The sequence below is a fragment of the Carya illinoinensis genome, chromosome 4, assembly GCF_018687715.1.
Source record: "Carya illinoinensis cultivar Pawnee chromosome 4, C.illinoinensisPawnee_v1, whole genome shotgun sequence".
Taxonomy (NCBI): Eukaryota; Viridiplantae; Streptophyta; class Magnoliopsida; order Fagales; family Juglandaceae; genus Carya; species Carya illinoinensis.
This window is the reverse complement of record NC_056755.1, coordinates 40123461-40139101: the sequence shown is the minus strand read 5'-3', so window position 1 is coordinate 40139101 and position 15641 is coordinate 40123461. Positions and strand designations below refer to the sequence as shown.

General features: G+C 35.3%; 3 protein-coding genes across 5 annotated transcripts; 1 reads left to right on the top strand and 2 right to left on the bottom strand.

Annotated features, from left to right (window-relative positions):
* Positions 1 to 469: 469 nt before the first annotated feature.
* LOC122308370 (protein BUNDLE SHEATH DEFECTIVE 2, chloroplastic-like) lies at positions 470 to 3806 on the bottom strand. Its single transcript, XM_043121655.1, has 5 exons — positions 3581 to 3806; positions 3338 to 3435; positions 2577 to 2655; positions 1597 to 1693; positions 470 to 737 (listed from the first exon to the last, which is right to left on the bottom strand). The coding sequence occupies exons 1-5, from the start codon at positions 3636 to 3638 to the stop codon at positions 659 to 661; spliced, it is 411 nt and encodes a 136-aa protein (XP_042977589.1). The 5' UTR covers positions 3639 to 3806; the 3' UTR covers positions 470 to 658.
* A 210-nt stretch (positions 3807 to 4016) lies between these two features.
* LOC122308369 lies at positions 4017 to 7997 on the top strand. Of its 3 annotated transcripts, none has more exons than XM_043121654.1 (9): positions 4017 to 4178; positions 4394 to 4521; positions 4775 to 4847; positions 5279 to 5361; positions 5640 to 5678; positions 6343 to 6413; positions 6488 to 6602; positions 6888 to 7033; positions 7777 to 7997. In XM_043121654.1, the coding sequence occupies exons 1-8, from the start codon at positions 4133 to 4135 to the stop codon at positions 6954 to 6956; spliced, it is 624 nt and encodes a 207-aa protein (XP_042977588.1). In that variant the 5' UTR covers positions 4017 to 4132; the 3' UTR covers positions 6957 to 7033; positions 7777 to 7997. The 3 variants fall into 3 exon arrangements, with proteins under 3 accessions (XP_042977588.1, XP_042977587.1, XP_042977586.1); XM_043121653.1 differs by having other exon boundaries at positions 4046 to 4193; positions 7922 to 7997; XM_043121652.1 differs by having other exon boundaries at positions 4047 to 4193.
* A 191-nt stretch (positions 7998 to 8188) lies between these two features.
* Positions 8189 to 10232, bottom strand: LOC122308368. Its single transcript, XM_043121651.1, has 2 exons — positions 9394 to 10232; positions 8189 to 8935 (listed from the first exon to the last, which is right to left on the bottom strand). The coding sequence occupies exons 1-2, from the start codon at positions 10006 to 10008 to the stop codon at positions 8573 to 8575; spliced, it is 978 nt and encodes a 325-aa protein (XP_042977585.1). The 5' UTR covers positions 10009 to 10232; the 3' UTR covers positions 8189 to 8572.
* Positions 10233 to 15641: the final 5409 nt, after the last annotated feature.

The window sequence follows — 15641 nt, the reverse complement described above, 5'->3', positions numbered from 1 at the left end:
TATTTTCATACAACGATTTCCAATTTGTATAATGGCTAAACTACAAGAAGATGAACAGTATACCTACCATTTTGCTTCTGTAAAATTGCTTTCTCTGCAACAATATATCTTTGACTAGATCCAAAAGCGAGAAATTTAGAACTCTGCTCGGTGATTTATTTCAAGAAGTTCAAATGTAATCGATTTTTGATCTAATGGAGTTTGGGTAATATACCACAATATTACCCAAACTCTTGATGTGTATGCCTCGTTTCAATTCCTGAAATCCTATTTATTGTTTGAACTTGCACCATGCAGACATGCCTTAGAAGAAGAATTGTGCAAGCTAGCTCACAGAGGATAGATTAGAGCATCTGTTTTCACGTAGTGCGTTCTGTTTTTAAGAATTCATAAAAGCCTATAAAGCATAATGGAAAATCTGTTTTACAGGGTCAAAGGTTTGGAATGAAGAAGGCAGACAACAAAGATCTGACATTCAAAATTCATTGACTACAAAATTTAGCATTGTTTCGTAATGGCAATTCAGAATATATCTCCAATCCTGGCAGCCAGGAATTCAACATACAATTGTTTATTGATGTTCACAGAAAATTCAGAAATTCTGGTGACCCACAGCACAAAACAGTCGATTCACTGAAAAGCCAACTTTTGCAAACTTCTATTCATCAAATGTGCTCATGAATCCACCAAGAAAGCCAGCTCCATTACAATTCCCACACAAGACATCCCTTTTACCCCTGCAGGGAAAAAAAAAAAAAAAAGAACCAGTATCAATCACCTAATCATTTGAACTGTAGCAGAAACCCATCCTGATCAGGGACTCATAAAAGTAGACGTAAAGCAAGAGCACTACAATTTATTTGGGATTTTTTGAGGTTGCCATCTCATTTATGAGGATGTAACAGTTCTCTTCATCCGAAATTACCAACTGGTGCATTTTTTATTTTTGTATCCTACATGCATGCTTGATGAAAAGATCCAACAAGGCTCCGGGCATTTGAACCTCCATGTGAGAATGCTTTGAGATTATAATACAACATTTTGACAGCAAATATTTTCAATGCTTGCCTGAAAACAGAGAAATGAGTGCAGACACAACCCTATTTTCCTGATCGTAGTCTCCCAAAAATAGAAAAGGAAATAGTTTATTCATGAGGAGTTATCATGTTTTAATCAAGGAGAAATCAAACATAAGTTTTTTCATTTGTTTGGAACACCTAAATTTATAGCTATGAAGGAAATAAAATCAAGTGATCAGATCTGCATCTTCAAAAGGTATCATACCCTCATTTGTCATTGCCGCAGGCTGGAAACAAGAAGCAATCTTTATTTTCTGGAACATTTCTAGGAACCTTTTTGTTCTAAAACACCTAATGCTGCCTTAGTTTTGATTATGCGTGACTTACATATTTAAGCTGATTTTATATCTCAGCCAATAATAGGGAAAGCAGGAAGTAAATATGGTTCCATTATGGTGATTATTGGATATACTGACACTAATACTCTTGGTTTGCTGCAGTAAACATCAGGCACATGCATGCATATACACACAGTTACGAGAATAACGATGATGAAAGGATACTTAAACTAGGATACCTGCACAGCCAACATAATCCACCAGCTTTAAACTGTCCATTGAAGTGGTCTACAGAATTAACACCAGAACCCAGGCATTGAGGACACGACTTGGCACCTGGAACAGGAAGACAAACACATAATCGAAATCCCTGTTTATGTTATTAGCATAGAAGGAAAAATTACAAACCAAGCACTTAGGTCATTCTTCGCAGGAAGCCCATGTAGATGCATTATTTGGTGAATTCCCATTGATATAGAAGAAATAACTTAATTGGGAGTGTTATTTGGAAGGTTCAGGAAAATCTGGCAAACAAGAAAGTTTAGAAAGAAGGTGGCCATGCATCAAATACATCTAACCAACATGGACTCATCACACCAGCCATAAAGCTACGCATCAACAATGCTATATTGCACTCTGCTGAAAGTACACTGAAGCACGTTATATCCAGAAGAAGACACAGGAACTATTGGGAAGCAACCTGAGTGATCAATACATTAACATAAAAGAAGTCCCATAGAGTAACGTAGTTTCCCACTTAGCCCTACATAAGTAAGTTATAAAAGTCCCTAGATAGACTGAGTTTTTTAAACCAGCTTGCAAAAGAGATGAGCAAACTTTGTACAAGAAATCTACTAAAAGATGACCAACATCAAGCAAAAAGCTGGAGAATTCTCATTTCAAAGTATGAAGTTTGTCATTGGGGTACCAAAATCATCGTACTTCTGAAGAAAAAAACTTTTTAGACTGGAGGAAGAGAAAATTCATTTGTTCTCAGCCACTACCAACATGAGCCGCAAAGATATTTTTAGTCATGGCTCACTCTTTGATACAATTGTAGCATTGCATAATCACAAACACGATTGACTACAGATTTGATAAAGACCAATTACTCTTCTTTAGCATATAGTATTAATTATTTGTATCTCACTGCTACCATATCAAATATTGAAAGCAATAGATAAGACCGAAATAAGAACCAGTAGTTTGACAAGCTTACCATTTCCATCACAGTCAGCACAGACTATGCTATTTGGTTTGGTGTCTGGATTACTTCCTGTTGGATTACTTCCCGTAGCCTGTTGGTCCAAGACCAGAGTTTCATTTCATTGCAAAGAAGTAAAAAAGGAAATGGAAAAGCCTTCAAACTATGATGCAGTCTCAAGTCAAGTCTACTATGCCTCGTCCTACTTGCTTGCAACTTAGAATTCTTGCACATGTTAGCCTTAGACCAAATCTCACTCGTTTTCATGAGCTATTCAATGTTCTCTTTTTTCTTAAAGTCTCAACCTACATTGCTTGCCTTTGAACACTTTTAACTAGAATCACACCACTCTTCGTAGAGTGCAATCACATGTCCTTGTTTGCAGCAATGCCCCCAACCTTTTATGTTCATGCTATGGGCATCTCTACAAAATATCTTAGAAGAGTCTCACAATCACTTCATGATATCTTATCCTCAATCTTGTATGAACAAATTGAACATGTAGCAAAAGTTATTCACCACTTCAATTGTCTCTTTCTGACAAAATGAGCAGCTAACTCTTAACTCCATATACATTAAGTCCAATATAACAAAAATGGCAATTTTATATCATAAACTTGCACATTACCGTCAGTTATATTTTCTCAGTCTAATAGGCACCTACAATATGATTAAAAAAATATGAAATTTGGGCTTGAGCCCATCATAAGAAAATTGACAGTTCAGCTAGAAGGGAAATATTAAGTACATCCTTATATTGGTCGATTTTCACTTACCTTAACCTCCAAAGATTGGAACTTAGCAGTTTGAGACTTTTGAGACACTTCATTCACCGAAAGAACCTTCCGAGCAACCGAATTGCCAATTAAAATCCCTGCACAGAAAATCCCATCAAATGTTCATAAAAAGAGAGAAGAAATCACATCCGCAGATAAAAAACACCCAAAATTAAAGCAGAAAACAAGTGGAAAATAGAAATAATACAAAAAGAAATATAGGAGAGATGGAGAGGGAGAGACCTGGTTTGTTCGGGGACTTGAACGAACAAACAGGCACAGAATACAAAGAATTAGCCATTGGAAGAGGTTTCCCAACTCCTATATATATGTTTTGTTTCAGCAAAAGAGGTTAGCAGAGAGAAGACTCGAGCTTTAAGACCAAAGTCAAGAATGTTTCCCTCTGTGTGCGCTACAGAGTAGACGAAGATAAGGCACTCAGAGTCTCACTCCCTCCCCTCACAATCATCGATTTATTATTTATTGGTCCAATAGTTAAGATATTTTTAACCAAATAAAATTAAAATAGAATTGCTATTTGAATTGAAGAGATTTACTTTAAAAACAAGTTAAATTATTATTTATCTTATAAAAAAAAAATTAAATCAGATTTTATTTATCTCACAAAAAATTAAATTCGTACGTGTCGTTTTATTGGCTTCAACGACCAAAAGGCCAAAAAATGTAAAAATCATTATTACCTTCGAAGCAGTGGACCAAAACAAACCGACCGCAAAAAAAAGAAAAACACAGAAATATCAGTTTCGGAGAAGAAATTTAAGAAACCAACTGAATATGGCGAGCGCTCTCTTGTCGACTTCTCTCTTTCTCCCTTTGCAAAGTAAGCATTTTCAAGGTTCTCATCCTCAAATGCTGGTTTGAGATTTTTACTTTCTGTTTTGCTTTTAGTCTTATATGTAGGTTATCTTCTTTTGTGAATTTGTCGTGTGTTTTGTGTAAATTTTGTTACTTCAAGTTGTGGGAGAACTATGGTATTGAAAGTTGGAAACTTTCAACTTTGATTTACGTAATTGAGTTGGACGCTATTTCAAGCAGACAGAGAAGTAGGTGGACTTGTAAGAAACTTCAGAAGCCCATTCTATGGCAAAGTGTTCTACAATCAAAGCTATGTGAGAATGAAAACTAGAAGCACCCATGGAGGCCCTGCCGTGATCGCGTCAGTGGTCAGTGCCACTTCATCTTTGTATATGTTGTTATTCTACATTGTTGTTCCTAGTTAAAGTTACTATATTCTTATTGCATTTTATGAGGTTGGGGAAGTGAAATTGATTTATTTTTTAGGCAGAATAAGCATAAAAAACTTGTGGATTGAGTTTACTAAGAGAGCTATAGGGAATAAGGAATAATATTGTAATATGATTCTGTGTATTTTATCTGGTGCAACTTGTTTATCTCGAAATTTATTTGTGTTTACAGCTTGGAAGGAGGGTCAAGAACAAAGAGACTGTGATTCCCGACCCAGATTATCGCATACCTGTTGTTTTACTTGGTGGGTTCTGACTATTATTCTTATGTAATTGGCTTTTGTCAGTTATTTTGAACTTTTAGGAGGAAATGCCCAAAGAAATTTGAACAACAAAGTGTATTGAAGCAGTGCTGTTTGTTGAAAGTCGTTGCCAGACTACAATCAAGCCTATGATCTAGTTTCTGCTTGAAATTAGATAATCATTTGGTTATTGATGAGCAACATCAAATAGATACGAGATTCCTAGCTTCATACTACCAACATTTCAACTACATTAGAAGCAGATAAATTAACTAATTCCTGATTGACCATGTTAGAAATGGTAGAATTAAGTTGTTGGACTTTGTTGTATTCGTTGCATCTGATAATTTCTCATCAACTCTCCTTCCTTTCTCCAAGCAAGATTACTTCTATAATGTAGGTTTTTATTTAGTGTCAAATGATAACTGAAACAGCTCTAGCTGGCGGGCTTGCGTATACAAATAATCTGTTGCCAGCTGCACCTATTGGTCTCCTTGGGTCACTTCTATTGTTCCAGGTAACTGTAAATAGAACTACAAGTTGCAAGACGTTTTTGAAATCACAAGAATTAAGGGGGCAAGCCTGCCTATTGTTATTGGGTTCTGTATCTTGATTGAACCTAAATGATTTCATGATGTCTTGAGAATGGGGTATCCCATGAATTATGAACAATATAGATAAAAAGCAGTCTTTCAGTTAAAAATTAAGCTAGATTGACTTCATTTTCCATCGTGTTGCAACTTTATGCAATTATTTTTCCCTGAAACTGGCTAACATATTTATTTCTTCTTCCAGACTACAAGAGTGAGATTTGTCTTTGATGAAGAGGCTCTGGTGTGTTCACTAACGTTCCCAAAAGTGTACCATTTCTTTTAATAATTTGAAACAAAGAGATTGGTTAAATTTTCATCCAGAGTCAGTAGTATGTAGTCATTTCTGTGAATTTGTTCCTTTGCACTAGTGCATTTGTTCGAAGATTAGCATGATCTCTTTAAGAAGAAGCTACCTGAATTTGTTTGAGTAAAGGCTCTGGTATCTTGACTGGTCGGTTTGTACTGGAGCCTACAAGTAGCTTATTTTATCAGCACCATCGTCACTTTAGTCATGCTTGCATTCATGGATAAGCATACCGGTATGGCTGTATATGTTCTAATGGTTTCTATTGGTAGCAAGTTATATGCAACATTGTAGTTATTTTGCAGCACTTGTCCTGAGACATTTAGAAACTTGCTCCTGAACTCAACGCTGATGCACCAAACAAGCCCCCCCACCCCCCAACCAAAAAAAAAAAAAAAATTCACAAACTGTTCAAGTACCTTGACTAAGAAATATGAGTTTTTAGATGAACATGCTATCTTGTATTTTTCGTCAGGTTGATTTTGAGTCCTAAACTTCTAGTTTTTAATATATTTGTAGCATGTTTTGTTCTTCTTTTTTCACATCTAAAGTTGGCCAATGATTAATTTACTGAAGGTGTTTGTTGCAATTGTGTTTTTAGGAGGTAAAAGTTGGAGACCAGCTTCAGGATTCAGGTGAAAATGTCTTTGTGGGTGGGGAAAACCGTTGGAAGTAAGTAAACTTTGTCAATACATACGTTTACCAATTTCCACAGATCTTGAACTCACCTATTTGATTTTCTACAGGTATTCGACATTTGTGAATTGGGAACTCTGGTGGCCAAATTTCCCTATTTTGGTGTACTTTAAAGAGACACAAACAAAACCTGATGGACAAGTACACTTTTTTCCAGTGATTTTTGTGAGTACGAAAAGAAACAAAATCATACATTTTATTGGCATTGTAGTCCAGGTGTAAAAAGCTACTCCTATCTCCTCTTGGAGTATTCCAAGGATCAACAGCATAAAGCACTGCCAACATCTTACCATGGCTTTGTTGGGAATAAAGGGGTCATTTACAATTTATTTTAGGAAGATGGTTCATGAGTCGGAAGGGTTTCTTGTTTAGAACCTGAAGCTTTGATTTTTTTTTTTTTTTTTTTTTTTTTAAGTATTTCAATCTTTGCTGTTTTCTTGTGACAAGCAGAATGGGAAGCAACTTTATGATGTTATGGTGGAGAGAGCTGGCCCTTCGAAAAATAGTGGTCCTAAATAATCCTAAAGGCATGAGCTTTCTGCTTCCAACCATCCTGCTTTGCCATCTCTAGCAAATATTTTAGTCCAGCGACTGAGGTATGACAGAATCATCAACTCTCATGCTGCTTAAACATTTTCTCCTGAGACAGTTCTGTTTTCTTTAGTGGGTGATTTTCCCTTTTCAATTCTATAGTTTTAAATTTTTGTAATATTGGGGTTTGGCTTTTCTAAATATGTTTAAAATAAAATTTAGAATATTTTTTTTTTAAGGAGGGTTGGGGTATGAAACAAGAGCAAGTTTATCTGGCCGCAAGGCCTTTGGCAAACTTTAGGATGTTATTACCATCAATATCTTACCTAAAAGGTGGGAATTCACTTGTTTCATTCCCTTACACAGTACTTGATCAAGTTGTCATGAATGCTGTTCAATGCTATTACATAATGCCTGCGCGAAATGACCATTCATAATTGTTGTATCCTAGAGATTTGGATCTCCTAGAGTTTTTGACCGAATTCTTCTTCAAGTAATAGAATATCCCCCCACGTCTCATCTCCATAAGGATAAGAGAAGTGCTATTAATCATCCTTTTTGCCGTTATCCTCTAACGTGGCATTAAATGATTGAAAAATTATTTATCATATATTACTTAGCATCTAATCATTTGATGCCATGTAAAGGGATGGCGGGAGGATGGCCAATAGAATTTTTCAAGGATAAAGCTTAGTTTTTGAATCCCCATTCTGAGATGCTTTGACAGTTAACCATAATTTCCTCCTGTATCTTGTAATAATTTTTGAGATGTTTTGATACGGTTAATTTCTCTTGCATGCTTTGACAGATTACTGTGACTAATTATTGGAGCTACATGGAGTACATATTTTCACTCTTGGACTGTGTTTCATCAGATATTTCATTATTGTAATAACTCATATTTTGGGGCGGCTATAGCCAGCTGAAACTTTTGATTTTTGTAACGTATACAGGGGGCATTGTATTTGTACCACTACAATACGTATAATCACCCTATAAAAAGGAAAAGACAACTTCGTTGTAGTTGCACGGTCGGCTTCAGTGGTTAATTTTTGTGAGAGTTTTCTTCCCCCTATTTATTTACTTAATGCAATTCATTTTCCATTTAAAGTGGTTTGATGCCAAGTCAGCTTGTGATGGGAAATGATCTTTCAAAACCTTTGAAAAGTTCTCATAACTGAACGACGCATCAGTGATCGCCTGTTCCTCAATGCATTCCATAAAAAAATCAGTGAATCTACCAAATAACAATAGGTAAGTAATTTACATTTTAAAGCTTACAAATCGATGCACAGCTGACAAAATACTAAGCATAAATCAACTAGCAAGCAATGGCACTGCAGCTTCATCAAACCAAACTTTCTTAATGTCTGCCAATTCCCGCATGGATGTTATCCTCTAAGCAGCAAATAAGCTGTGCATTTCAATCACGAAAATGGCATCTTTGTAACAAATTTGTCATTAGCAACTCTGACAATATTCCTTTCACTCTTGGAAGATTAATGTTCCATGCCTTTTGCTGCCTCTAATCATTAAGGCGAGCCACCAATCAAACTGCAATTGGGCTACATTTCTCAGAGCAAACTTTAAGGTAGAAAATTGCGTCAATCTGTCTTGCTGCAGTGGGCATCTGTACCATGCTTAGTGCAATGACTATAACCCACAGTTTGTAGGAAGTCTCGAATCTCTTTGGCACTGCTATTACTGGCTTGCAACAATTTCTCATCTTCCTCGTAGATGAGATATGGGGCTTCCCTTCCCCTTCTCCTTAGTAACTTCGAGGCTCCCTTTAGAACATGATATTCCCAGCCCTGAACATCTACTTTGATCAGAAGCACAGGCTCTGATTCTGGGATTACTTCATTGAGGGGGATGGACCTCACTTCAAGTGCTATCTCTTCATTGGATTTGAATGCCATCTTTGCACCTGTTGCTGAAACTGCACTGTTATCCAGCCGACCGACCAACTGCAACATGAGCAAAGGCTTAACACTAAAATTAAGTAGCATGACAAGTTTTAAGTGTGATTCGAAAAGATTTCCCGACGATCAAAAGATTCAACGCCAATTTTTTATGTGAGAAGTCCGTAGACCATGCAAACACAACATATCTTTTGTAATGCACCCAGATCATACAGATCAAGTAAATCATCTGTTTTCACCGATGGGTCGTGAACCTAAAAATTATTTGCACCAGGATTCTAACCTTAGACTTGGACAGCATTCCCCAAAACCAGCCTAACCCTGGGGGGTTCAAAAGATTCGCACCATTAATTGGAGGAAGTGAAAAATGGATCATAAGAACAGCACAGCCCTCGCTTAAAAGTTAAAACTTAGTAGTACTGATTAAATCCAGTTATGCACAATTACAAGCCATCAACAAGATTCAACACAGAATAGCCGCAAAAATGGGCAAAAACAAATACCTTGTGGAAGGTAATGTTCCCAGTCCGATCTGACGCGGCAGCCTCGAACACGGTGACCAAATTCCCGACGCGATTCAGATAAATCCCATCACAAATCCTCTGCAAGTTCTCGAAGACCGGCTCGAAAGCCAAAACCCTAAAACCCATCGCCGCGGCGGCAAAGCTGGCCATGCCCACATTGGCACCCACATCGACGACGAGCCCATTACCTCTTCCTTCACCTCTTAGTTTCTCCAGAACCTCCTGAATCGAAACCGAGATATCGGGCTTCCGAAAGGGTTTCCCTTTTAGCATTCTGACAATGTTCTTGTGGGGCTTATCAGGCAAGGTTCCCAGGTCGGCGAGAGAGTAGAGGAAGGGGTATCGGAGGCCCTCCACGAGGTTCGCGATCACTGGGTGGGACTGAGGGCACTTCAAGCAATCAAAAGCTGGAATTGAATAGAAAGAAAAATCGGTTCTGAAGGTGGGATTAGGGTTAGGACTTGAGGGTTGGGCGGTGAAATAGATGAAGAACATGAGGAAAAGGAGTGTGCTAATAAAGAATAAGCAGACGGTCTTGGTTGTCTTCGAGGGGTGGAACTGCGAGGACTTCTCCTTTTTCCAAGCATTTGCCATGAAAGAAAAATCGGAGGCTTTTCCGGCCGAGTTTCGAGCTTTCTCGGAAAACAAAAAATGGAATGGATCTCTGGATACAAATTCAACGAGGAAACGCGGGAGTGGGTGTTAGCTGAGAGCTTGGGATGCAAATGCAACGAGGGAACGCAAAAAGATTTGTGGAATTTTCTAGGAAAATGTGGGATTAGATCTGTGATCTCATCTAGCTTCTGTTTTTTGTTTTTAATAACAAATCACATTCATTCATTAAAGAGAACATACAACTTTGACTTAAACAACAAATCAATTACAAATATTGATAATTTTTCAACACACTAATGTAGTTGACATGGTCTAATCCAGACGACTAACCTCTAAAGACCTAAATTTAAGAAACGGTATAAGTTTATCCATGATAGAGTTACCAAATCCCCATACCTAACTAAGCGGGATATAGGACACCAACCCCACCAAGCACCGCCAAGCGGAGAGGGAGACTATTTTTTTGGATTTTTTTATTGAAAAGAAAATACAAGATATAAAATAAACTACAAAGGAAATACTGTACACGGAAAATTAGTGTAACCCGTAGGTACTGTAGCGCGTGCAGAACACGCGTCACGCTAGGAGAGAACCAACAGCCAATCTTGGAAGTCCCCGACTCACAGGTTCCAAAAAGGCCGCTCGTGGCATCGGCAAAGGAATTTCACGCGCCACGCGCCGGAACATCGGGAAACTTTAACCCGCGCATGCGGGCCACTCTCCATTCCATTTGGCACCGTATTCGGTGGTCTTGAAGATCGGTGGCTGGGCAACGCCATGGAGGTGTGCGTGTTGGTCGGTGGTCGCCAGATTCTTCCAGATCTGTGATTCCCCTTATATGGCCTGAAAACAAAAACAGAGAAAAAAATGCGTGATCTCATCTAGCTGCTCCAAGAGTAGTCCAACCCGCCAATCCAAGCAAAGCAACCTCAATATGCAAATTAACTTGTTCCTTTCTTTAAGCTCGTTTGGTTAGGGAGTGTATCCCATTTCTTTTAATCATTCTAATTTTTTTAATTTTTATATAAAATATAATAAATAATTTAATTTTTTTTAATATTTAATTACTTTTTATCCTCATAATTTTTATGTTAATTTGGTGAGAATGATCTTATGCAATTTAATGCATTTTAATGTTTGAATATTTTGGATGTATTTTGATTGTATAGGTTGCTTTTAAAAGAAAAATGAGGCTGATTCGATGGATTTAAATACACATTAGAAAAATAGATATAAAAAATAAAAGTACAGTACTAATAATAAAAATATTTTATTATTATATATAGAATGATATCAATTAATGATTCATTTTGAATAGATTAGTGAAAATGTACAAAAGTAGTATATTTAGTAAAAAGAAATTGGCTAAACCCAGTTCTCTGCTCTAAAATGCAAATCAACCTTGTAAATTAGTTTGCAAAGGATGTATGTAGCGTTATATTTCTAGCAAAATTTGTACTATGCCGTATGTTGTCAAAGTTGTACGACCTATATTTGTTAAAATCACCCAAAAGTTAAAAAAAGCGATATATGTTGTGTTGAATTCAAGATTTCAAGTTTTGTGTAATTATATATTTATACATAGATTTTGATGATAACAAATGAATTCAAAGAATAAAGAAGTCTCAAACTTAAGTTGTCTACACAATGGAGTCAAGCACATCAAAGAAACAAGCATGAGCAAGAAGGGAACAAGTTCACATTAAAATTATAGAGTAATGCTGTAAATCTCTTCAAAATTCGAAATTAGGATTAATGCTCAAAATTAATATTTTATCATAAAGCATTAAAATATATTTTTCACATGTGCATGAATATTTTTGAAAATTAAATTTGCAAATTTTGAAAGATGATTGATTGTCATCTTTTACATGTGCATGCCTTAATTAAAGGGTTGAACTTTGAAAATATTAAAGATGATTGATTGTCATCTTTCACATGTGCATATTTTATTTGAATATTTTCAAAAGTGATTGATACTTTTTTGGACTTATACAAAAGGTAGATGATTTTGTTTGAAAATTTTGAAAAGTAAAGTGTGCTCATTTTGTCATATGCAAAAAGTAAAAGATTAGGTTTAAATTTTTTGAAAAGAAAAGTGTGCTCATTTTGTCATATGCCAAAAGTAAAATATTAGGTTTGATTGTTTTTAAAAAATGAATGATGTTGTCTTTGACAATTGAAAAAAAAGAACCTTTTATTTGAATTTTTTGAAAAAGTGAATGATGTTGTCTTTGACATGTGAATCTTTTTAAATTTAAATATGAAGTCTCATATGCCTATAAATAGATCATTTGAGAGCTTCACATTTACAATACCAAGAGCATACAATATTCATTCAAAACTTTCATTCTCTCTTCTCTAAGCATTGAGCCTTAATCCTTGTTCATTTTGAGAGATATAGTTTGCGCTGTATTGTTCTTACTTCACTCATTGAGGAGTGTTTTCTGATAACCTACCCACTATCAATTTTTGTATCAGAAAAATTGTGTGTATAACCCTTGTGCGTGTAGAAAGTATTCTACACGGGGAATAGTTGAATCACCACGTGTAAGGTGATTGCAAGTGTAGAGGGTGTTCTACACGGATCCTTTGTAGCGGTGTTGTTCAAAGGTGTAATAGATTTTTATCTCCACCTGAAAGAGGTTGAATAGTGAATTTGAGAATTCTCAAAGGGGTAGCTTGAGGTGAGGACGTAGGCAGTGGGGCCGAATCTCGTTAACATACTGAGTTTGTTTCTCTCTTACCCTTACTCTTTATATTTATTGTTATTTCACATTTTGTTTATATTTTATATTATATATTTGATTTATAATTATTATTTTTTTTAATACAACTCAATTCACCCCCCCTCTTGTGTCAGTCATCTGGGCAACAATTAATATCAGAGCTAGTTGACATGTACTGTTCATACAGGCAGATCACTCATGGGAACTCTCGCTTGTGACTGTGTCACCGAAGCAAGACTCTCCGACCATGAGTGACGGTGCACCGGTAGAGACGGTGGCCGGTTAGTCTGGTAGGTACAATTGTTAGATGACATAGGTATGGCCTATGATCAGTAACAATTGGTATCAGAGCTAAGAGTTCTATTATAAGATTAACTATCTTTTGAGTTAAGATCTTATGTCTAATATTGCAACTTCATTTGGTGAAGGTCAATCTAGCAGTCGGCCTCCACTCTTTTGTGGAGATAATTACTCATTCTGGAAAGTTAGAATGAGAATATTCCTTCAGGATCAAGGTCGAGAAATCTGGAAATGCATTATAAATGGACCTTATATTTCAACAAAAGTGGTTGATGGAGTAAAGGTCAGAAAGGAAGAAGAAGAGTTTGATCGTGAAGACGATAGACTTTATACTTTAAATTTAACTGCTATGAATTTATTATTTAATGCTCTAAATGGAAATGAGTTTAATAGAATAATGACTTATGCTACGGTAAAAGAAATTTGGGATAATTTGGAAGTTATTTATGAAGGAACTTCGCAAGTCAATGAATTAAAAATTTATATTCTTACTCATGAATATGAAATGTTTAAGATGAATGATGATGAATCTATTTCTAGTATGCACACTCGTTTTACTAACATCATAAACAGCTTGACAGCTCTTGGCAAAGTTTATTCCAAGGTGGAGATAGTAAGAAAAATTCTCAACTCTTTACCAAAATGTTGGGAATCAAAAGTTATAGCGATTCTTGAAACTAGAAACCTCAAGAAGCTCGAAGTCAATGAACTCATCGGGTCACTTATCACCCATGAGTACACATTGAAAAGACGAGAAGAAGAAGGAAAGCCAAAAAAGAGCTTAGCACTTAAAGCTGTTCCTCATGAAAGTGAAAGTGATGAAGATGAGGAAAATGACGATAAAGATGAAAAAGTTGCGATGATAACAAGAAGAATTCAGAGGTTCTTGAAGAAAAATAGAACTCCTCCGAGGAAATCCTTCAAAAAGTTTTCCAAGAAAGATTAAGATAAAAATGACACTTTAATTTGTTATAAATGCAATAAACCTGGTCATATCAAGCCAGATTGTCCTCTACTAAAGAAAGATCGAAACAATGGTAAGAAAGCAATGAAAGTTACATGGGATGATGATTCAAGTAGCTCAGATAGTGAAGCAAGCAATGAAGAATCAGTAAATCTTTGTCTTATGGCTAAAGATGATATTGAGGTAACAAATCTTGATAATATTGAAAATCTTTCATATGAAGAATTGCAAAATGTTTTAGAAGAGATTTATGAGGAATTTGAAAAATTGGGTATCAAATATATTGCTTTGAAAAAGAAAAATTTTTCTTTAACAAATGAAATTGAAATTTTAAGAAAAGAAAGTATCATTTTGAAAGATGAAAATCTTGAATTGAATAAGAAGAAAACCGATTTAGAAAATATTGTTGAAAACTTTACGAATGGAAAAAGAAATTTTGAAAAACTTCTTGGTAGTCAAAGATGTGTTTTTGACAAGGCAGGTTTGGGATATATGCCAAAACAAAAATACAAACTTTATAAAAATTTCTTTGATAATCATTCTACATCAAAGACTAATATTCAAAATTCTTTTCATAAAAATAATTTTGTCAAAAAAGGATATTATTATAATCATTCAAGTTTTTCATATATGTCACATGCTATTTGCAAATTTTGTAATAGAAATGGTCATAATTATCATACTTGTCCTATTAGAAGAAATCATACAATGACTATTAGGGTCATATGGGTACCTAAAAATCTTGTTTCTTCTAATACTAATAAATAAAGGACCCAAAGAACTTGGGTACCAAGAAAAATCATTTTAATTGTTTTTATAGGTATGCATGAAGTCTTCCACAAGCAAAAACAAATGGTTTTTAGATAGTGGATGTTCAAGACACATGACGGGAGACAAGATTAAGTTCTTTGATCTTAGATCTAAAGAAGAAGGACACGTGACATTTGGAGACAACTCGAAAGGGAAGATCGTGGGAATAGGTAAAATTGGTAATGAATCTTCTCTCATAATTGAAGATGTTCTACTTGTTGAAGGTTTAAAACATAATCTTTTGAGCATAAGTCAATTATGTGATAAAGGATTTACAGTTACTTTCAAAATGGATAAATGCATTATTTTAAATGATCATGATTGTAATATTTGTTTTATTGCTTTTAGAAGTAACAATGTTTATACAATCGATTTTGAAGAAATTATCTCACAAGATGCAATTTGTTTTTTAGATCAAAATGAAACTAGTTGGTTATGGCATAGAAGACTAGGTCATGCCAATATGGAACTTATTTCTAAACTTTCAAAAATGATCTTGTGAGAGGTTTACCAAAAACATATTTTCTTAAAGACAAAATTTGTGATGCATGTCAATTTGGTAAACAAACAAAAACTTCTTTTAAAAGTAAGAAACATATTTATACTACTAGACCATTGCAACTGATACACATGGATCTTTTTGGACCAAATAGAGTTGTAAGTTTAGGAGGAAAATATTATGCATTTGTTATTGTTGATGATTTCTCTAGATATACTTGGATCATCTTTCTTGCTCATAAAGATGAGGCACATAATGCATTTACCAAGTTATGCAAGAGAATTAAAAATGAAAAGGGTTATACTATTTC